The following is a 22,694-nucleotide window of genomic DNA, read 5'->3' on the forward strand; positions in this document are numbered from 1 at the left end:
GACACCAAACTTTGTTGGTATGATGCTGTTGGCTGCATTTTTTCCCCATGTAAAAATTCTTCATTTCTTTAGCCATTTCTATGATTTATTATTTTATGTCCAACAGTAGTGGCCGTCTCCAGAAAAACAGCCAGCCTTCATCTTTCAAATAAAATAGACATGTCTCTTGCTTTCTTGTCAAGGGAAATAACTGCTTCCTACAGTTTACAATCTTCTACTCATTATTTTATTTCCCCAAGCTACTGTTTCAGATATCTTCTGCAATGACAATAACATATCCTCAAACGGGAGGAGAAAAAAAAAAAAAAGAGGGTAACTTGTGAATAATATTACCCATTCAAGTCATAAAAAACTAAGATGTTTCAAGAATACTATATAAAAGTAAAATGTTTTACAGTGTTATATTATTAAACAGCAGCCAAGAAAAGTCTAGATACAGCCATTCTGTTTAAATGAGAATGTACACGGCATGAATTACGCATGTGCATTTAAAGAAATAAAAAGCTAACAGATCTAAATGAAGACAAAATGTAAAAGTTACTCATGGATAAAATACTGCTAATTTAAGTTTGTTATCTTAAGTCAGAACAAAAATATAAAAAGGCATAGAAATAGTGACTGAATGACAACTGCGTATGTGAAGCACTGAAACAGGTTGACAAAGCATGGGATCGATCTTGAAAGAACTTACAATCAAAGCAGATGAAAAAACATGCTGATTATTGAGTAAAACTTACCACTAAAAGACATATCTTATAAAAAACTGAACTCTCTTCAAGCCTAATATAAAAAGAATAAAGGAAAACGGCATGCCCAACTGGTAGTAGCAATTACTACTTCAAAACAAAGAATACAAATGTAGATTTCATGAGACAATCACAGTAAAGTCATTTCAATTCATTTTTTTTTTTTTTTTTTTTTTTTTTTGAGACGGAGTCTCACTCCATCGGCAGGCTGGAGTGCAAGGGCGCGTTCTTGGCTCACTGCAACCTCCGCCTTCCGGGTTCAAGCGATTCTCCTGCCTCAGCCTCCCACCAACACAGTGAAACTCCCGTCTCTACTAAAAATACAAAAATTAGCTGGGTGTGGCGGCGCATGTCTGTAGTCCCAGCTACTTAGGAGGCTGAAGCAGGAGAATAGCTTGAACCCGGAAGGCGGAGGTTGCAGTGAGCCAAGAACGCGCCCTTGCACTCCAGCCTGCCGATAGGGTGAGACTCCGTCTCAAAAACAAACAAAAAACCCCATAAATTCTAAACTGACTAGGAAACATAACTATACTTCCGAAGCCTGTGACGGATCTCAGAATACCACAAAGTTCCCTGGACAGAAATTTAGCTACAAAGACAGGCCGGGCGCAATGGCTCGTCTGTAATCCCAGCACTTAGGGGGGCGGAGGCAGAGGATCGCCTGAGGTCAGGGATTCGAGACCAGCCTGACCAACATAGTGAAACCCCATCTCTACTAAAAATACAAAAAATTAGCTCGGTGTGGTGGCATGCGCCTGTAATCCCAGCTACTCGGTAGGCTGAGGCAGGAGAAATTGCTTGAACCCAGGATGCGGAGATTGCAGTGAGCTGGGATCAGGCCACCGCACTCCAGCCTGGGTGACAGAGTGAGACTCAGTCTCAAAAAAAAAAAAAAAAAAAAGTTAGCCACAGACACAGTTCTCAAGTCTGAACTTACATATTTAAGGACGCATGAAAACAATCAAGCTTATATTTTGTCAATACAAATGGCCAAAGGATTCCCTGGCCATTGCAATTTCAAAAATTTTGGAAATATTTGCAGAGGTATTGTTAAAAACCTAAATGATTTATTTATGTTAACCAAGGAAGCGTAGTCAAATAATTTTTTAAAACGGCATACCTTATGAAATAGTGATTTTTAAAAAAAGGTAACAACGTTTTTTGAAAACTTACTTCTCATATTAACGTCTATAGGATTTACACTGGCAGCGTGAACTTTGACAATGACTTCATTTGGATAGTGTATGATAGGCAACATCATGTTCTGAGTGAATCGAAGCACTTCATTCTTCCCATATTTATCTATCACCCAAGCAGGCATGACAGTGCTCCTTGAAGAGGTAGTAGTAATCCTTCTAACTGAAGGCTTTGGGACAACTTTGCTTCTCCAGAAGCAAACCGCAGTGCATGCATTTCTTCTAAGTACACAAGTCTTCAGAAATTCCATTGTAAACACTGGTTGAACTGCGTGCTCAAATTCAAATACACTTGGACTGGATCAAACTCTCACCCCTGAATTCAGTCAAATTCTGCCAAACCACGGGCTAGCTTCAAAATTAAGCATGCAAAACGGAGCATTCGAAAATGAAGCTAATCTAATGGAGAAACTGAAAGAAGAATACGGAACTGTTATTCCGCTCTTCGCATATGAAACGCTCGAATTAACGTTCCAGTCAGTATTCTGTCCATTCTCCTCCCTCACTTTCACCCCCTCCACTTTAAAAAAAAGGGGGGCGGGGGATTAAAAAGCAGGTGCGCAAACCCCCTAGATCCCTGCCCTGTCCTGGGAGCCCTCGGCGGGACAAGCAGACACCGCTCGCGATCCAACGCCAGAGAATCGAACGCTTGCCAACTTCCGCCGCGACCCTGGCCCCGAATCCCCTTGCCTGCCCGCTCTCCTTAGCCGCCGGGATGGCATTGCAGCACCAACCAATCGCCTACAAAGATCATTTCTTTGGGCTGCAATTCAACCAATCCAAGTACTCGGTGTTGAAGGGCTCAGTGACAATTAAAGATGGCTGCGCCCAGGTAACATCACTAGCGACCGGTGACCTTTTTTTCCTTCTTGCCTGGCTCCTGTGGTGGCAGGCTGGCCACGAGGACCATGCTGGGCCGGACCCTCCGAGAAGTGAGTGGAATTGGCCCGCTGAGGCCCCCGGGAGGGCGGAAAGTTTAACGGACTTCGTTGACAAAGAGTCCCTGGGTCTTACCACCCATCTTGGCCCACCTCGCTGCCTCCTCTAGAACTGAGTGGGGGATAAGTACCTTTCGATTCTTAGGGTGTACTCGCCGTACCCATTCAGGAGTTAGGACCTTAGCAGGGAAATCTCTGCACCGCGGATCTGTAGGGTGGTGAATCGGCTTCTCACCATTAGACATTTGCTCTGGTGTAGGTCGGGCTCCGGATGGTCTCGGAGTGGGCTTTGCCAGATAAAGGGGGCTTGCGGGGCCACTTCAGTCTCTCTTCTGTCCCCGACATTGAGCTGCAGTCGTCGCTAAGAAGCCCGGCGAAACTGTAGTTTGCAACATTCAAATGAGTAATTTTTGGCTTTTTTCAAAGAATTCGTTCTCTAGGACTAAGATACCAGTGATTCCCTAACCCGTGCCTCCATTTCCTGGACGTCATGTTTGAATTCTAGACTGTATTTGTGAATGCCTTCTGGGCAGTTCTTCTAAATGTCACATAAGCACCCTCAAATTCACTTTAATCAGTGTTGAAGTAATCATTGTAACAGGACTTACCTCTCAACCCCCGTCTTAAAAAAGCTCTGGTATTTCTGAATTCTTAATAGACTCTTTTTTAATGGCACAACTATTATCTCATTTGCCTTTAGATTCTTCCTCATCTTTCATATCCAATAAATCACTAAGCCCTCTTCATTGTATCTTGCAGATATGGCTGGAATCTGCCCTCTTACGTTATTTCTGCTGTTATAGCTTTAATTCGGGTCTTTTTGCTTCCTGGTTCACATCACTCAACCTTAGAACTGTCTGCAGGCCCATTGCTATCAAAGTCACATGAAGCACCTGTTAAAACTAAAACTATGTCCCACTGTAGACTTAATTAGATCTGTGTGGTAAGTTCGGGAGTATGGTTTAATGGAGGCTCCAGGTGATTTCTGTACGAAGTAGGCGCTGATGACCTAAACTGCCTTCCATCTTCCTTTTTATTCCACCCTAGAAGTTGTCGTTTTGTTTGTTTCCCAGCTGGCAGCGTGGAAGTATAATAATAGATAGCTGTAATATATAATGAGAAATTTAAATCCACAGGCTTTAAATAATAGGTCTTCCCCCAAAATACATTATTATGTTATCATTTTAAATTGCATCGAATCAAATTTCTACTTTAAAAAATAAATAAATATGCCCGGCGCGGTGGCTCACGCCTATAATCCCAGCACTTTGGGAGGCCGAGGCGGGTGGATCACGGGGTCAGGAGATCGAGACCATCTTGGCTAACACGGTGAAACCCCATCTCTACTAAATATACAAAAAATTAGCCGGGCGTAGTGGCGGGCGCCTGTATTCCCAGCTACGCGGGAGGCTGAGGCTGGAGAATGGCGTGAACCCAGGGGGCGGAGCTTGCAGTGAGCCAAGATCGCGCCACTGCACTCCAGCCTGGGCCACAGAGCAAGACTCCGTCTCAAAAAATAAATAAATAAAATAAAAATAAATAAACAGACAACACCCAAAACTTGTTTTAAAATTAAATACAACCTATAAAAATATGGTATTTCCTTTTTCTGCTTTTTCCACTGTCAATCTAAGTAACAGAAAGAGACTCTAAAGAAAATATTTATTTTGGAGTAGCAATGCAGTGGGAGTATGTGTGATATAGTAAACTAGGTGCCTATTCAAGGAGGTTGAGGCAAGGGATGTTTTTAAAGATAGAATGAGAAGGATTACTTAAATTATTTTGAATCAGTTATCCTTGGCCACAAGGATCAGTCACAAAGGTGGCATCAGTCCAAGGTTGGATGGCCAATTGCTGGACAGACATCCTTACAGAAGTAGTCGTGTGTGTGGAAGGTTGCAATGGCCTTTGTGCAAGGTTGTGTTTTTTGCAGTCTTATGATTGTTTTTAAAAAATGTTTTAATGGGTACATAGTAGGTGTATGTATTTATGGGGCACATGAGATATTTTGATAGAGGCATACAATGCATAATAATCACATCAGAGTAAATGGTGTATCCATCACCTCAAGCATTTATCATTTCTTTGTTTTACAAACATTCCAGTTATACTCTTTTAGTTATTTTTAAACGTACAATAAACTATTGTTGACTGTAATCACCTGCTATGCTATCAAATACTGTATCTTATTCATTCTGTCTAACTATATTTTTGTACCCATTACCCATCCCCACTTCCCACCCCTACTACCACCCTTTAGGCCTCTAGTAACCATCATTCTGCTCTACCTCCATGAGATCAATTGTTTTCATTTTTAGCTCCCACAAATAGGTGAGAACATGGGAAGTTTGTCTTTCTGTGCCTGGCTTATTTCACTTAACATAATGCCCTCCAGTTCCATCCATGTTGTTGCAATTGACAAGCTCTCATTCTTTTTATGGCTGAATAGTACTCCATTGTGTAAATGTAGGACATTTTCTCCATCCATTCATCTGTTGGTAGATACTTAGGTTGCTTTCAAATCTTGGCTATTGTGAATAGTGCTGCAATAAACATGAGAGAGCAGATATGTCTTTGCTATGTTGATTTTCTTTCTTTTAGGTGCATATATACGTAGCAGTGGGATTGCTGGATCATATGGTAGTTCTATTTTTATTTATTTATTTTTAATTATTTTTTTTTTAGAGATGGGGTCTCACTATGTTGGCCAGGTTGGTCTTGAATTCGTGGCCTCAAGCAATCCTCCTCCCTCAGCCTCCCAAAGTGCTAGGATTACAGGTGTGAGCCACTGTGCCCAACCAGTAGTTCTATTTTTAGGTTTTTGAGGAACCTCCATACTATTCTCCATAGTGGCTGTAGTAATTTACATTTCATCCAACTTTTCTCCATCCTCGCCAGCATTCATTATTGCCTGTCTTTTGGATAGAAGCTATTTTAACTGGAGTGAGATGACATCTCATTGTAGTTTTGATTTGCAATTCTCTGATGATCAGTGATGTTGAGCACGTTTTCATATACCAGTTTGCCATTTATATGTCTTTCTTTTAAGAAATGTCTATTCTAATCTTTTGCCCATTTTTAATTTGATTATTGGATTTTTTCCTGTTGAGTTGTTTGAACTCCTTATATACTTCGGTTATCCATCCCTTGTCAGCTGGAGTGTGATAGTTCTTCTTATCAGGCATTCGTGCATGAGAACCCTCTCTTCTTGACCTTCCTTGGCTCCATTTGTCAGGATTTTAACACAAGTGACTCTATTTTGATTTTGACAACTGTCATAGCTCCTTAAGTCCTACCTTTTTTAGTGCTACTTCTCTCTGGTGTCATTGAGTTAGCCATTGTGAAAAACAACTTTTGCCTCATGGGGGGAGAAAAGAACTATTTAGGAGAGCTGACCCAGGGGAAAACCCAGAGGTTGCCTTGGCATGATTACTTTTACTTTATCACTCCTTTAACAAATACCGATTAATGCCTAGCATGCAAAACATTTGGTGGTTATTTCCCCAGCTCTAAAACTACCTTCTGTCTCCTTTGTATTTTTTCCACATCACTGTACTGTTGTCCTAAATTCTACCAATTAGAGATTAATTAATTCATACAAATTATCTTTTAATTTAATTCTCTTTTAAATATGTACAGATGCCTGGGAAGGTATTTGTTCACCCATTGTTGTAAATTATAACAGTTCAAATTTCTTCATAATACCTTAATTGAGATAATCAGTTGAAGGGGGAAAATTTGCTGGGAATTAGGGAGAAGGGCTGGAAATGATGGCGGCAATTTGGGGGATGTGAGTGGAGGCTTATGGTAACAGGAGTCCTGGGAATAGGGACAAAAAGGAGGTAAAATGCCAAATAGGTAAAATTCCTATTTGTAAATTTTACCCAAGTACATTCAGAAAGGGGGAGGAAATCTCACTTTTACCTTTGTCTTTTGTGGCATAATCCCAGTGTTTCTAGGAGTGAGGCACCAGGCTAATATTATTAATCCTAAAGTTTAAAGAATGATATATTCATTTGGCTTCTTGGAGCTTCAATTTTAGAAAAACTAATCATTGTTCTATAGAGAAATCGATTCTAAATTTTAAACAGCTGTTATTAATTCAACTAACATTTAGTGAGTACCTCTGTGTTCCAAGTATTGGGGGGTAGCATTAAAGACGGACAGAAGCTCCTGCTTCTTGAAACCTAACATTTTTTTGTGGAAACGCAGCCATTAAACACTTTAAAAAAAAAAAAAGTAAATGATATAATTTCAGGTAGTATAAGTACTATGGAGAAAAATTAAGTAGATCATAGTATGAGAACTAGTTGCGGGAGCTGGACATTTTAGCTAGAGTGGTCAGGGAAGATTTCTCTGATTGAGTGAATAATACTTAATAGAGACCAGAGGGACATGAAGGGGGAACACTGGGCAGATCTGAGAGAATAGCGTTCCAGGCAGATGGAGCAGTAAGTACAAAGACCCTAAAACAAGAGCAAGCTTAACATGTTCAAGGAATAGCAAGAGGGTCATTATGCCTGGAGAGAAGTGAATGAGGAGAGCAATGAGAGAAGAGGTTAGGAAGACAGGTAGGAGCCAAATTGCGGAGAACCTTTGAGGCCACAGTAGGGAGTATGGATTTTATTCCAAGTGTAATGGGAATCTTCTGGAAAGTTTTGAATCTGTGGACATGATCTGAGTTAAAATTTTAAAACCTCCTTCAGATGACTCTTAAGGGACAGTGATCTATAGAAAAGCAAGTAATAAGGCACAAAGACTGACCGGGTGCAATGGCTCACGCCTTTAAACCCAGCACTTTCGGAAGCTGAGGCAGGCTGATTGTCTGAGCTCAGGAATTCAAGACCAGCCTGGGCAATGTGGCGAACGCTGTCTTTACAAAAAATACAAAAATTAGCTGGGCATAGTGGCGCATGCCTTTAGTCCCAGCTGCTCAGGAGGCTGAGGTGGGAGGATCACTTGAGCCTGGGAGGTTGAGGCTGCAGTGAGGCAAGATCACATCCGTGCACTCCAGGCTTGCAACAGAGCAAGGCCCTGTATCAAAAAAGAAAAAAAAAAAAAGCAAGAAAGCATGAAGACCAATTAGAAGCCTGTTGCATTGTCAAGAGATAATGGGAGTGGATATTGTTTTTTAAGTTAGGGTTTGCAGATGTTTTGGATATGGGGTTTGAAGGAAAGAGAAGAATCAAGGAGGATACTTAGGTTTTGGGCCAGGGCAGTTGGGGAAATGTAACATCAAGATGGGAAAACCTCTAAAGGGGACATGTTTGGAAGGGGAAGGTTATCAAGAGTTTTGTTTTGGGTGTGTTAATTTTTAGATGCCTCCTAGATATCCAAGTGAAGATATCAGTAAAACAACTAGATACAAGAGTTCAGAGCTCAGAAAAGAGGCTAGGTAAGAGGATATACATTGGCCAGAGTGTAGAAGATAATTAAAGCTATAGGGCCAGATGAGATTACCTGGGAAGTTGAGTGTAAAAATAGAAGAAGACCTAAAATTCCAACATTTTGGAGGTCAACAATAGGAAGTAAAGCCAGCAAAAGGGACTTGAAAGAAAGCCCAGTGAGACAGGAGGAAAACCAGGATGGCATGGTGTCCTGAACACAGAGAAGAAGTGTTTCAAGGAGGGAGTGATCACTTGTGTTGAATGCTACTAAGGAGTACTATAAAATGAGGGCTGGTGCTGACCAGTGGGTTTAGCTGTGTGGAGCTTGCTGGTGATCTTGACATGCAATTTCAAGAAGCAAGAAGGCAAAAGCATGAATGGACTGTGTTAAAGAGAGGATGAGTACCCATCACTGGAACACTCAGCCCTCGAGAGCTCTCCTGTACCTTCAGCACTTATCAAGGCAAATTTTTTTTAAAGACCATTCTTTTCTGGCCAGGCACAGTGGCTCTCGCCTATAATCCCAGCACTTTGGAAGGCTGAGGCGGGCAGATCACGAGGTCAGGAGTTCAAGACCAGCCTGACCAACATGGTGAAACCCCGTCTCTACTAAAAATACAAAAATTATCCGGGTGGTGGCACGCGCCTATAATCCCAGCTACTCAGGAGGCTGAGGCAGGAGAATCGCTTGAACCCGGGAGGCCAAGGTTGCAGTGAGCCGAGATCACACCACTGCACTCCAGCCTGGGCAACAGAGCGAGACTCCGTTTCAAAAAAAAAAAAGACAGTTCTTTTCCTAAGTGTACCTCTAATGCTGTCTGTTAAGTTAATTAAAATGTCTCCACTTCATTACAGAGAAATAAATGCCAAAATGTCTTGCATAGAGAATAATTATACAGGTTGAACATCCCTAATCTGAAAATCTGAAATGCTCCAAAATCCAAAACTTTTTGAGCACCAACATGATTTTCAAAGGGTGTGTTCAGAGGAAATGCTCACTGGAGCATTTTAGACTTGAGATTTTTTGGGTTAGGGATGCTCAGCTGGAAAGTATATAGTGCACATAGAGTACTCCAAAGTCTGAAAATATCCGAAATCTAAACACTTCTTGTCCCAAGCATTTTGGATAAGGGATACTCACCCTGTAGTATAGTAAGTAGTTCAGAGCATGAGTTTTGGAAACAAGATCAGTCCTCGTTTGAATCCCAGCTCTGCTACTTTTTTTTTTTTTTTTTAAGACGGAGTCTCACTCTGTCTCCAGGCTGGAGTATAGTGGCACAATTTCGGCTCACTGCAACCTCTGCCTCCCAGGTTCAAGCGATTCTCCTGCCTTAGCCTCCCAAGTAGCTGGAACTACAGATGCACGCCACCACGCCCAGCTAATTTTTGTATTTTTAGTAGAGACGGGGTTTCACCATGTTGGCCAGGATGGTCCTGATCTCTTGACCTTGTGATCTGCCCGCCTTGGCCTCCCAAAGTGCTGGGATTACAGGCGTGAGCCACTGCGCCCAGCCAGCTCTGCTGCTTTTTAGCTATGTGACCTCAGGTAGGAACTTCAGTTTTTTTATCTGTAAATGGAGATAATAATAGCTTCTCAGTGTGGATGTAAAGATTAAATGATATATTAAGCACTGAGGACAATGCCTAGAACTAAGTACTAGCTATTATTAACATTAATTTTGTTACAGGGACAAAATTACTAAATTATATGTATTTGCATTTTTCCCTTCCCTTACTTTCTAAGAAGAGTGGTTCCTGAGAAAGGTTTTAAAATTTTTCTAAGGAGGTATATTAGTTGTCTACGGCTGCATAAAAAATTACTATAAACGTTGTGGCTTAAAATAACAATCTCAGGATCTCATGGTTTTCTGGGTCAGAAGTCAGGGCATGGAGTAGCTGGGTTCTCTACTCAGGGTCTCACAAGGCTGAAATCCATGTGCTGCAGTTGCACTGCAAGGTATTGCTAGGGCTAGAGTTCCATCTGGAGCTCCAGCCCTCTCGACCTCGTTGGTTTTTGGCAGAATTCATTTCCTGTGGTTGTGGAACTAAGGTCCCATTTTCTTGCTGGCTGTGTGGATAGTAAAGTAAGTGAGCTGAAGGGCTGGAGACATGGGATGCCTGGAATTGACATTTTGGAGATCATATGGATGTTAGTAATGATGTATATAGTCTAGGCAGTGACCAGGAGAGTTGGCAACTGGGGTGAGGTGAAGGAAAAGTTTGTGCAAAGTGAGATCAAAGAACTGAAAAATCAGGTGTTGGTGTACATGGACTTGAAATTTGATGTGAACAAGGGAGAGGATAGGAGCAATAGTAACGAAGATGACAGTGCGCTAGCTAACAAAATTGTCAATGAATGAAAAGTAGTACCAGGGAGGCTATAGGTCAGCATACTGAGGAGCATGGTGTCATCTCCCAAGGCATGTGCTTTGGGTGAGCGGAATGTTTGAGAGAAGAGGGAAGAGAAGCATTGAGGAACAAGGAGATCATCTGTCCCCTCTCACACTCTGGACTCTGTGGTATGTGGTAGGTAGGCACTAAACAGGAGAAGCAGTGGCTGCCAGGGAAGGCCTAGTTTCCATTAGAGAAAAAGATGTGCCAGAGAGAGAATTTTTTTTCTTTTAACAAAAACTTAAAAGTTAACTTCGTTTTTTATTCAGATTTGACAACTGCAGTTTTGTCCCGGGGAACTGTATATGTGATTTATATTTCCTGCTTCTTATGCTCAGTCCATTTAGCTGATTAGCATCTTTGTTTTCACTTCTCTTTTCCAATTCCCTTATTGATTTTATTTTTTCTCAAATCTAGAGTTCCTAAAAATGGTCTTAATGAAAATCGGCACCATTTAAAGTGAATATCCTAGACAATCTTATTTCTTGCTGTTCAACCACAATTGTAACACCTTAGCTTTTATCCTTATACCAGTCTGGAAGCAGCTTGAGGATAGTAGGCATTAGGGGACTTGAGAGGAGTCAAGGAAGGAGAGAAAGTGGTAAATGCAATTTTCCTCATTATTACAACTTAGCCATGGGATGGGCCTGCCTACATATGTTTGTCTCTCTAGTTCTGGGTTTTTGCTAGTTCTAACTCTCTTCCACCCAGCCTACTACCATCTTTGTTCTTCCCATTCCATATACATGATGTTAAAACACACTGCTCTCTTTTATTCCTTCTAGCTTCTTTCTTCTAGAGGGTTTACATTTCTTTTTTTTTTTTTTTTTCTTTTTGAGACAGAGTTTCTCTCTTGTTGCCCAGGTTGGAGTGCAATGGCACGATCTCACCTCACTGCAACCTCTGCCTCCTGGGTTCAAGCGATTCTTCTGCCTTGGTCTCCCGAGTAGCTGGGATTACAGGCATGTGCCACCATGCCTGGCTAATTTCGTATTTTTAGTAGAGACAGGGTTTCTCCATGTTGGTCAGGCTGGTCTTGAACTCCCAACCTCAGGTGATCTGTCCACCTCGGCCTCCCAAAGTGCTGGGATTACAGGCGTGAGCCACCGTGCCTGGCCAAGGGTTTACCTTTCATACAAACCATTAGACGAACTCTCTCTTCTTGTTACTATAAAAGTCACTTCCTTAAGTCGGACCTCACTGGCCTCCTCATCCCTGCAGCAGTCCAGCAGCCTCCCCATGGAAGTCCTTTTCCTCTTGTCGGTGAGCATTAGGGATCCTCTTGATGACCTCTTCCCACTGCTTGTTGCATTTAAAACCCTCAGCCCCAAGAATGCCATTGCGTTGATGATTTACTTAGTAGCTGAGAGCAGATCATTTGGAGATTTTCCCTTCAGATGCAAACTTCTGTTGCTTTATGGAACACGTGAAAACACTGTCAACTTGGAGGACACACTAATCTTCCAATAGAGTAGAGATAGAAATGGTGAAGACTGTATATTATGAAGTCACCTTGTCCTTTACTATTTGTGTGACTTTGGGCAAATCACTCAAGGTCTCTGAGCTTCAGTTTCTTTATCTGTCAAATGAGATAAACAGTACCTAACTTGTGTGGTTGTTTGTGTTTTTTTTGTTGTTGTTGTTGTTGTTGTTGTTGTTTTTGACAGAGTCTGGCTCTGTCACCAGGCTGGAGTGCGGTGGCGCGATCTTGGCTCACTGCAACCTCCTCTTCCCAGGTTCAAGGGATTCTCCTGCCTTAGCCTCCCAAGTAGCTGGGACTACAGGCACACACCACCACACTTGGCTAATTTTTGTATTTTTAGTAAAGACAGAGTTTCACCATGTTGGCCAGGATGGTCTCCATCTCCTGACCTTGTGATCCACCCGCCTCAGCCTCCCAAAGTGCTGGGATTACAGACGTGAGCCACCGCGCCCAGCCAGTGTGGTTGTTTTAAGGGTTAAATGAAGTAATAATGCATGTAAAGCAACAGTGCCTGGCTCTTGGAAAATACTCGGTAAATACTATTCCTTCCCCTATTCTCCTTTTCTCTCAGCTCCCATCTAATCCAATTATCTTTTCGTAAAATCTCCAAAGTTTTGGTGTCATCTTTTACTTCTTATTATTCATCCCTTTTATCTGATTAGTAAGTACATGCTATTATTACTTCCTACAAGAAATATTAGACACTCATGACTCCATCTCAGGCCCTACCTCCTGTCAATATACACTGGTATTCACTACTTCCCAGTCACTTTCGTGCAGTTTTTTTTAACTCCTTCTTTACCAGCCTTCCCAATGTCTTCCCTAAAGACAGAATTTCAGAAAAGTTTGTTTTTACTTTGCCTTTGAACCTGTATTTTATAAGCATTTCTCTCAATTCATGGTGTCTCTTACTTGAACTCCACAATAGGTATAAAGATCTTATTTAGAGAGCCATAAAAATCCTGCAATGCCTTGTCCAGTTCACTTCTCTTTTTTTCTCTCTGGACTGCCTGTGTTGCAGCTTAGCTACCCTCTGTACAGAATCTGCCCTCAGCCATCCTTCACCCATGCTGGGCCTCAACTCCCCCTGGACAGGATGGTTTATCTAACTTACTGCCGTTGTTTGTACAGCCTGACTTTGAAACCAAAAGTTAGCTAAGGAGAAGAATGTCATGTCCTCCACCTGTCCTCAAGCTGATCAGTGCATCACCCTTCATCCACTACACTAAGTGTAGAGGTAATAGGTTCTCTTGATTTTAAACCCAAGCCTCACTTTAAAATGTTATACTTAGCCACTCCATCTCCCCCCACCCCCAACAATATAACATTTGAAACTTCTGCAGACTCAGTAAAAGGTTTTTGAATTGTATACACTATAGGTTTCTGCGGCACTGAAACAAGGCCAAATTACACCAACAGAGCTCTGTCAAAAATGTCTTTCTCTTATCAAGAAGACCAAGTTTCTAAATGCCTACATTACTGTGTCAGAAGAGGTGGCCTTAAAACAAGCTGAAGAATCAGAAAAGAGATATAAGAATGGTAAATTGCTTTTAACTATACTTAATTGTTATATCTCCAGAGAAGGAGTTTAATTGGTTGTAGCAGTCTCCATTTGGCAAGTGAAGCTTTAAACATAAAACATAGCCTTATTTAAATAACTTGCCATGAGGATAATAAAAATGAGGGTAATGACTATGTGATGCTTCATAATGTCCAACTGTATTAATTTCTGCCATAAATTTGATTTCTGAAGAAGTATCTTTGCCAAAAACTAGTAGTTACTGTAATAACATGTATTCATGTATCTTTATATTTTAAACTATCTCCTTTATCACTCTTTTGGCTTTTTAATGCAGGACAGTCACTTGGGGATTTAGATGGAATTCCTATTGCAGTAAAAGACAACTTCAGCACGTCCGGCATTGAGACAACATGCGCATCAAATATGCTGAAAGGTAAAGTTTGACTGATCAGAGCATTGATAATTTTGTAAAAATAGGTATTTTTCGCTTTAAGGATAATAAAATACCAAGATAATCTCAGACTAATTATATCTTTGAAGGAAATATTTAGAATATAATATCACCTTTTTTTTACTATTTGCTCTTTTAGAATGCAGAATTTTTCTTTAGAGGTCAGCCAGCTTAATGAATACTATCTCAGAAGTTTTCAAAAATTCTATTAATATTTAGGAAGACTCAGTTCAATAACTAATTACCAACTGGCTGCGTACCTGTAGTCCCAGCTACTTGGGAGGCTGAGGTGGGAGAATCACTTGAGCTCAGGAGTTTGAGTCCAGCCTGGGCAACATAGTGAGACCTCATCTCTAAAAAACGAAATAAAAAAACTGATTACCATAAACGCACTATATAACCTCTACCTTCAGCTCATTGATAACATGGGAATAAGTATGAACTGGCTATCATCAATACCCTTCTCCTGTGGATGATGTGAGGATTCATTAACATCTACTGACCAGTTATTTTTTATTTCCTGATTCCTCTATCTCTTATAGCACAGTATGGCAATGCTTAGATTTATTCTTTAGAGTTTGGTCAAAAGAAAGCAGGTTTATCAAGATATTAAAATAATATTCTATGAGGAATATGCCCTACCTTCCTCTAATATGCAGACTGTTGTTCATTATTTTGGAATATATGCTAGAGCTTTTCAATAGCTAGAGAAAATTTTAGTTGAAAATAAAGATCTATTTCTACTGGAAATACATAAAAATTACTGTGTAGTATAACATGAGAAGAAAAAGTCAAGTACAATGAGCAAAATAGAGATTTACTATTTCAGAAATACTGGGTACATCTCTGACTATCATGCAATATTTTGTAGAACTAACTGTTAAAGTCAGTGTTTTTAGATTATAAAAATAGTGAAGGCACAGACTATCTTTGGAAAACATACATTAGCAGTAGTAAAAAATTACTGGAAGGAAGTACAACTGATTATTTAAATTAGGAATAATTAATACATATCACTATGAATTGCTTAATTGCAGTTTAGACTCTTGATTTTTTGTTTTTTGTCTGTTTGTTTGTTTAAGACGGAGTCTTGCTCTGTCGCCCAGAGTGGAGTGCAGTGGTATGATCTCGGGTCACTGAAACTTCCACCTCCTGGGTTCAAGTGATTCTCCTGTCTCACCTCCTAAGTAGCTGAAATTACAGGCATGCACCACCAGACCCAGCTAAATTTTATATTTTTAGTAGAGACAGCATTTCTCCACATTGGCCAGGCTGGTCTTGAACTCCTGACCTCAGGTGATCTGCCTGTCTTGGCCTCCCAAAGTTTTGGGATTACAGGCGTGTGAGCCACCCCGCCCCGCCGACTCTTGTTTCTTACATATAATTTACATGTTCATTGTTTTTGTTTCCTATAAAAAGGTAACTGGCCTTTTGGCGGGAACCACCATCATCCAGTAATTCACCAAAATGATGAACACAAAGGGAAAGAGGAGAGGCACCCCATATGTGTTTTCTAGGCCTTTTAGAAAACAGGGAGTTGTTTGCCACGTACATGTGAACCTGTAAGAAAGGTGATGTTGTGGACATCAAGGGAATGGGTATTGTTCAAAAAGGAATGCCCCACAAGTGTTACCATGGCAAAACTGGAGAGTACACAGTGTTCCCCAGCATGCTGTTGGCATTGTTGTAAACAAACAAGGGCAAGATTCTTGCCAAGAGAATGAATATGCATATTGAGCACAGTAAGTACTGTAAGAGCCGAGATAGCTTCCTGAAACGCATTGAGGAAAATGATGAGAAAAAGAAGGAAGCCAAAGAGAAAGGTCCTGGGTTCAACTGACGCGTCAGCCTGCTCCACCCAGAGAAGCGCACTGTGTGAGAACCAATGGGAAGGCTCCTGAGCTGCTGGAGCCTATTCCCTGTGAATTCATGGCATAATAGGTATAAACAAATAAAAGACTTCTGGACTGTAAAAAAAATAATAGTAACTAAATTTTTTTCAGGTTATATACCACCTTATAATGCTACAGTAGTTCAGAAGTTGTTGGATCAGGGAGCTCTACTAATGGGAAAAACAAATTTAGATGAGTTTGCTATGGGGTAAGTAAAATTGAAATCTTCTCTTGAGTTTCTTCTATCTGTGCCTTTATTTTCACTAAATGTAGTTACCTAAAAGGATTGAGGATCTAATGCCAGTTTCTTAGTCCCTCTGTGAGATTATGTTAAGTTGTTTAATAGATATATAGTCATCTCTAATTTTGCTTTTGGCTTGTATTTCCCTGATGACTAATAATGTTAAACATCTTTTCATGTGTTTATTTTGCCATCCCTATATCTTCATCAGTGAAGTAGCTGTTCAAATTCTTTGCCCATTTTTTGAAATTGGGTCATCTTATTATTGAGTTGTAAGAATCCTTTCTGTCTCAGGCCTGTAATCCCAGCACTTTGGGAGGCCGAGGCAGGCGGATCACCTGAGGTAGGGAATTCGAGGCCGACCTGACCAACATGGAGAAACCTCGTCTCTACTAAAAACACAAAAATTACCCAGGTGTGGTGGCACATGCCTGTAATCCCAGCTACTCGGGAGGCTGAGGCGGGGGAATCGCTTGAACCCGGGAGGCGGAGGTTGCGGTGAGCCGAGATTGCGCCATTGCACTCCAGCCTGGGCTACAAGAGTGCAACTCCGTCCCAGAAAAAAAAAAAAAGAATTCTTTCATATATTTTGGATTCAAATCCATCATCAGATAGGTGCTGATTTGCAAATATTTTCTTCAAGTCTCTGGTTTATCTTTTTATTCTCTGAACATGACTTTCAAAGAGTAAAAGTTCTTAATTTTGATAAAGTCCAGTTTATCAATTTTTTTCTTTTTTCTCTTCTTTTCATTCTTTTTTTTTTTTTGAGACAGAGTTTTGCTCTTGTCGTCCACGCTGGAATACAATGGTGCGATCTCAGCTTGCTGCAGCCTCCGCCTCCCAGCTTCAAGCGATTCTCCTGACTCAGCCTCCCAAGTACCTGGGACTATAGGCATTCCCCACCATGCCCAGCTAATTTTTGTATTTTTAGTAGAGATTGGGTGTCACCATGTTGGCCAGGCTGCTCTTGAACTCCTGACCTCAGGTGATCCACCTGCCTTGGCCTCCCAAAGTGCTGGGATTACAGGCATGCGCCACCACGCCCGGCCTTCTTTTCTTTCTTTCCTTTTTTGTTTTCTTCCTTTCATATAGACAGGGTCTCACTGGGTTGCCCAGGCTGATCTCAAACTCCTGGACTCGAACTGTGCTCCCAGCTTGATCCAACAAAGTGTTGGGAGGCACAAGCAACTGTGCCAGGCCCATTTTTTCCTTTATTTTTTAAAGATGGGGTTTCACTGTGTTACCCAGGCTGGTCTTGAACTCCTGGCGTCAAGTGATCCTCTGACCTCATCCTTCCGAGCAGCTGGGACTGCAAGCACACATCACCTCACCTGGCTGAATTTTTTTCTTTTATGATTCATGTGTCCTAAGAAATCTTTTTTTGTTTGTTTGTTTTTGTTTTTTGAGACACAGTTGTGCTCTTGTTGCCCAGGCTGGAGTGCTTGGAGTGCAATGGCACAATCTCGGCTCACTACAACCTCCACCTCCCAGGTTCAAGCAATTCTCCTGCCTCAGCCTCCCGAGTAGCTGGGATTACAGGCATGCACCACCGGGCCCAGCTAATTTTGTATTTTTAGTAGAGATGGGGTTTCACCACGTTGGTCAGGCTGGTCTCAAACTCCTGACCTCAGGTGATCTGCCTGCCTGGTCTCCCAAAGTGCTGGGATTATAGACGTGAGCCATCGTGCCTGGCCAAGAAATCTTTACCTAACAAAGGTCACAAAGAATTTTTTCCTAGAAGTTTTATAGTCTTAGCTCTTACATTTAGATCTGTGATTCACTTCGAATTAGATTTTCGTATATAGTATGAATAAAGTCCATTTATTAAACATATGGATGTCCATTAACTCCAGCACTAATAATAAAAAAGATTATCCTTTTCTCATTGAATGATCTTAGGTTTTTTTGTCAAAAATCAAGCACATTCATGTAGGTCTGTTTCTGGACTTTGTTGCATCTCTGTTTATTCCAGTGTCACACCATCTTGATTATTATAGCTTTATAGTAAGCCTTGAAATTATGTAGTAAGAGTCTTCTAACTTTGTTCTTCTTTTTCAAAATCATTTTACATAATCTAGATCTGTTATATTTTGATATGTTTTAGAATAAGCTTGCTAATTTCTACAAAGAAGTTTAATGGGATTTTGATTGTGATTGTGTTGAATTTATAGATCAACTTGGAAAGAATCAGCATCATAATACACGTCTTCTCATCCATTTTGTTTTACTCAGGAATGTTTTTGTGATTTCCTGCATATAAATTGTATATATAATTTGATTTATTCGTGTGTTTTATGTTTCTTTTCTTTTTTTTTTTCTTTTTTTTTGAGACAGAATCTGACTCTGTCACCCAGGCTGGAGTGCAATGGTGCGATCTCGGCTCCCTGCAACCTCCGCCTCCTGGGGTCAAGAGATTCTCCTGCCTCAGCCTCCTGAGTAGCTGGGAGTACAGGCACGTGCCACCACGCCCGGCTAATTTTTGTATTTTTAGTAGAGACAGGGTTTCACCATATTGGCCAGACTGGTCTCATACTCCTGACCTTGTGATCCTCCCGCCTTGTCCTCCCAAAGTGTTGGGATTATAGGCCTGAGCCACCGCCCCCGGCCATGTTTCTTAATGCTGTAGAAAATTGTATTTTTTTCAGTTTCTAATTGTTTATTGCTAGTACATTGAAACATAGTTGATTTTTCTATATTGGCCTTTTATCCCATGACCTTGTTAAAGCTTGCTTATTAGTTCTAGTTGATCTTTGTGGATTCTGTAGAATATTTGATGTAGCAAATTGTGTAGTCTACAAATAGAGGTAGTCTTATTTCTTCTTCTTGCCTTACTGCACCAGTGAGGGCCTTAGGTGCAATGTTGAATAGAAGGGTGAAAGCAGATTTCCTTGCCTTGATCTTGATCTTAGGGAAAAGCAGTCTTTCACCAAAAGTACTTTATACTTACCCTTTTATGACACTTGTCACATTTGTAATATTTGCTTGGTCTTTGTTCTCTGTTTCCTAGAAACAAGAGTCCTTGCGTGTGTAGTTCAGAGTGGTATATCTTGGAATTCATTATATATATGTTGAATGAACTAATCCATGGGAGTAAATTTGAACAAAGGCTTTTAGGAAATTGCCTTCATCAGCTGATCAAAATTAACATCACCAGTGAGGGTGAAGTGGACGTTATGTGCCCCCAGATGTAATTGTCTGAGGATACAATATCACCTATGTAATATTCCAGCTGAGAATGTGTAACCTGACTCTAATAATGGGGAAACAAAAGATAAATCCAAAATGAGAACCATTCTATTAAAATATCATATGAAAACAAAAAAAGGGCTGTGAAAATCTTCCAGGATAAGAGATAAAGAAAGTAAAACCTAACATCATAAAACTTAAGAAAATGTAGGGGATGCTGGGCCTGGTGGCTCACGCCTGTTATCTCAGCACTGTGGGAAACTGAGGCAGTAGGATTTCTTGAGCCCAGGAGTCCTAGATCAGCCTGGGCAGCATAGTGAGACCCTGTCTCTACAGAAAAAAAACAATTTAAAAAAACAGGGAAAAGTATTTGTGACCTTGAATTAGTCAGAGTTCTTTTAGATAGGACACATGAAGCACAAATCCACTTAAAAAATTGATAGACTTGGCCAGGCACGGTGGCTCACACCTGTAATCCCAGCACTTTGGGAGGCCGAGGCAGGCCGATCACGAGGTCAGGAGATTGAGACCATCCTGGCTAACGCAGTGAAACCCTGTCTCTACTAAAAATACAAAAAATTAGCCGGGTGTGGTGGTGGGCGCCTGTAGTCCCTGCTACTCGGTAGGCTGAGGCAGGAGAATGGCATGAACCCGAGAGGCAGAGGTTGCAGTGAACCAAAATCACGCCACTGCACTCCAGCCTGGGCTACAGAGCAAGACTCCTTCTCAAAAAAAAAAAAAAAAAAAATTAATTAATAGACTTCATTAAAATTAAGAACTTCTGTACTTTGAAATATGCTACTAAAAAAGTGAAAACGCAAGCCACAGAGTGAGAAAAATATTTGCAAAACATGTATCTCAGAAAGAACTGATACCCAAAATACATAGAACATTTCCCACCTCAATAAGAAAACAAAAAAATAAGAAAACAAGCAACTCTATTTTTAAAAAATGAACAAAAGATTTAAGAAGACATTTCATCAGAGATTAAAACATAGTTGACAAACACATGAAACAATGCTTAATATCGTTGATCATTAGTGGAATTCAAAATTAAAATCACAATGAGCTTGGGCACAGTGGCTCACACCTGTAATCGCAGCACTTTGGGAGGCCAAGGCCTGGTGGTGGATGCCTGTAGTCTCAGCTACTCGAGAGGCATGAGAATCGCTTGAACCTGGATCACTTGAAACCGCGAGGCGGAGCTTGCAGTGAGCCAAGATCGTGCCACTGCTCTCCAGCCTGGGCGATAGAGCGAGACGGTCTCAGGAAAAAAAAAAAAGAGACAGACAATGATAATTAAATGGAAGACCTGACTCTAGATTTGATCCAGGAAGGGGATACAATGCCATAAAGTACTTTTTTTTTTTTTTTTGAGACGGGGTCTCGCTCTGTTGCCCAGGCTGGAGTGCAGTGGCCCGATCTTGGCTCACTGCAAGCTCCGCCTCCCAGGTTCACGCCTTTCTCCTGCCTCAGCCTCCCGAGTAGCTGGGACTACAGGTGCCCGCCACCACGCCCAGCTAATTTTTTGTATTTTTAGTAGAGATGGGGTTTCACCGTGTTATCCAGGATGGTCTCAATCTCCTGACCTTGTGTTCCGCCTGCCTTGGCCTCCCAAAGTGCTGGGATTACAGGCGTGAGCCACTGTGCCCAGCCAAAGTACATTATTGAATCAGTTGACAGAATTGAATTACATACAGTAGATTAGATAAAAGTATTGTAGGCTGGGCGTGGTGGCTCACCTCTGTAATCCCAGCACTTTGGGAGGCCAAGGCAGGTGGATCACGAGGTCAAGAGATTGAGACCATCCTGGCCAACATGGTGAAACCCTGTCTCTACTGAAAATACAAAAATTAGCCCGGCATGGTAGCACGCACCTGTAGTCCCAGCTACTCGGGAGGCTGAAGCACGAGAATTGCTTGAATCCGGGAGGCGGAGGTTGCAGTGAGCCGAGATTGCGCCACTGCACTCCAGACTGCCAATAGAGCGAGACTCCGTCTCAAAAAAGAAAAAAAATTATTGTATTGATATTAATGTTACTGAGATTGATAACTATACTGTGACTGTATAACGTGATATCCTTATTCTTAGGAAATACACACTGAAGTATTTAGGGATAAAGGGCTATGATATATATGTAAGTTACCCTTAAGATACCCTTAAGTTTCTATCATACTTTGTGTATATATGTACATATGTACAAACGTACACAGAGCACACAAGTAGTAAAGCAAAGGGATAAAATGTTGACCGTAGGTACATCTGGGTAAAGGGTATAAAGTGCTTTATATGTTATTTTTATTTTTGCAATTTATCTGAGAATAAAATCATTTCAAAAATTTAAAAGTAAGTTACTAGCATTCCACCTGTAATGTTTTTCATAGAACTTCTGGTTAAGGGAGAGATTTCCTTAGAAGACTTAACTGTTTGAATGTAACCCTTTTCAGCTGGAAGACCTTGATTCACAAGGGAAATCATCTTCAGTTGAATTGGATGATCAAAAGAGGCAAAATCTTTTCTTAGCAGATTAGCTTTCTCTGTTTTCTACCACAAACGCTCTTCCTTCCCATCCTCCGCAACTGTCAATTAATGAAAGCTACATCTGAACAGGCTTCCCACCTTTTTCAATTCAAGCTACAGTGAGTTCTTAAATGCTCAATGAGTGTTAGAAGCCAATAATATACTCAGAAGATGAAATTTTCACATAAAATGGAAGTTTTACTAAGGTATCTTGCTTCACTTCTTCATCAGATCTGGGAGCACAGATGGTGTATTTGGACCAGTTAAAAACCCCTGGAGTTATTCAAAACAATATAGAGAAAAGAGGAAGCAGAATCCCCACAGCAAGAATGAAGATTCAGACTGGCTGATAACTGGAGGAAGCTCAGGTGGGAGTGCAGCTGCCGTATCGGCGTTCACATGCTACGCGTAAGATGCTTTTCTCTATCTGTATTTTAAAACCCACCCAAATACAAACAGTCATAAACTGTATCCAGCAATAGAGTAGTTCATACCTTGGTATTTTTCTTTCTAGTGAGCTATATGTGCTCAAAGGTATATCAAAATTATATCTTGAGTTGCACTCAACTGTACAGTACACTATGTATATTTAATACTTTTAACTTTAACAAATTTTTCTCCATAGTATCTGGTTCTCTTAAAATATGATTTTGTGGATCTTGCAGAATAAAGCATTGAACATAAATGAACTTTATTGCATTTCATTTTTAAATAATTTGAGTGTGTGCTCACTGATTGTAC

At 40.9% G+C, this 22,694-nt stretch overlaps 2 protein-coding genes across 2 annotated transcripts in view; one reads left to right on the forward strand and one right to left on the reverse strand.

Annotated features, from left to right (window-relative positions):
• RTN4IP1 (reticulon 4 interacting protein 1) overlaps nucleotides 1-2,676 on the reverse strand; it is a 56,074-nt gene extending 53,398 nt beyond the window's left edge. Inside the window, exon 1 of the mRNA XM_054557930.2 lies at nucleotides 1,920-2,676. Coding sequence (XP_054413905.1) covers nucleotides 1,920-2,193 — 274 coding nt within the window. The 5' untranslated portion in view covers nucleotides 2,194-2,676. The remainder of the gene's footprint in view (nucleotides 1-1,919) is intronic.
• A 49-nt stretch (nucleotides 2,677-2,725) lies between these two features.
• Nucleotides 2,726-22,694, forward strand: part of QRSL1 (glutaminyl-tRNA amidotransferase subunit QRSL1) — a 36,791-nt gene continuing 16,822 nt past the window's right edge. The window contains exons 1-5 of the mRNA XM_024248741.3: nucleotides 2,726-2,874; nucleotides 13,521-13,680; nucleotides 13,998-14,096; nucleotides 16,118-16,214; nucleotides 22,185-22,361. Coding sequence (XP_024104509.3) covers nucleotides 2,851-2,874; nucleotides 13,521-13,680; nucleotides 13,998-14,096; nucleotides 16,118-16,214; nucleotides 22,185-22,361 — 557 coding nt within the window. The 5' untranslated portion in view covers nucleotides 2,726-2,850. The remainder of the gene's footprint in view (nucleotides 2,875-13,520; nucleotides 13,681-13,997; nucleotides 14,097-16,117; nucleotides 16,215-22,184; nucleotides 22,362-22,694) is intronic.

This window comes from Pongo abelii, chromosome 5, assembly GCF_028885655.2.
Source record: "Pongo abelii isolate AG06213 chromosome 5, NHGRI_mPonAbe1-v2.0_pri, whole genome shotgun sequence".
NCBI classification, from domain to species: Eukaryota; Metazoa; Chordata; class Mammalia; order Primates; family Hominidae; genus Pongo; species Pongo abelii.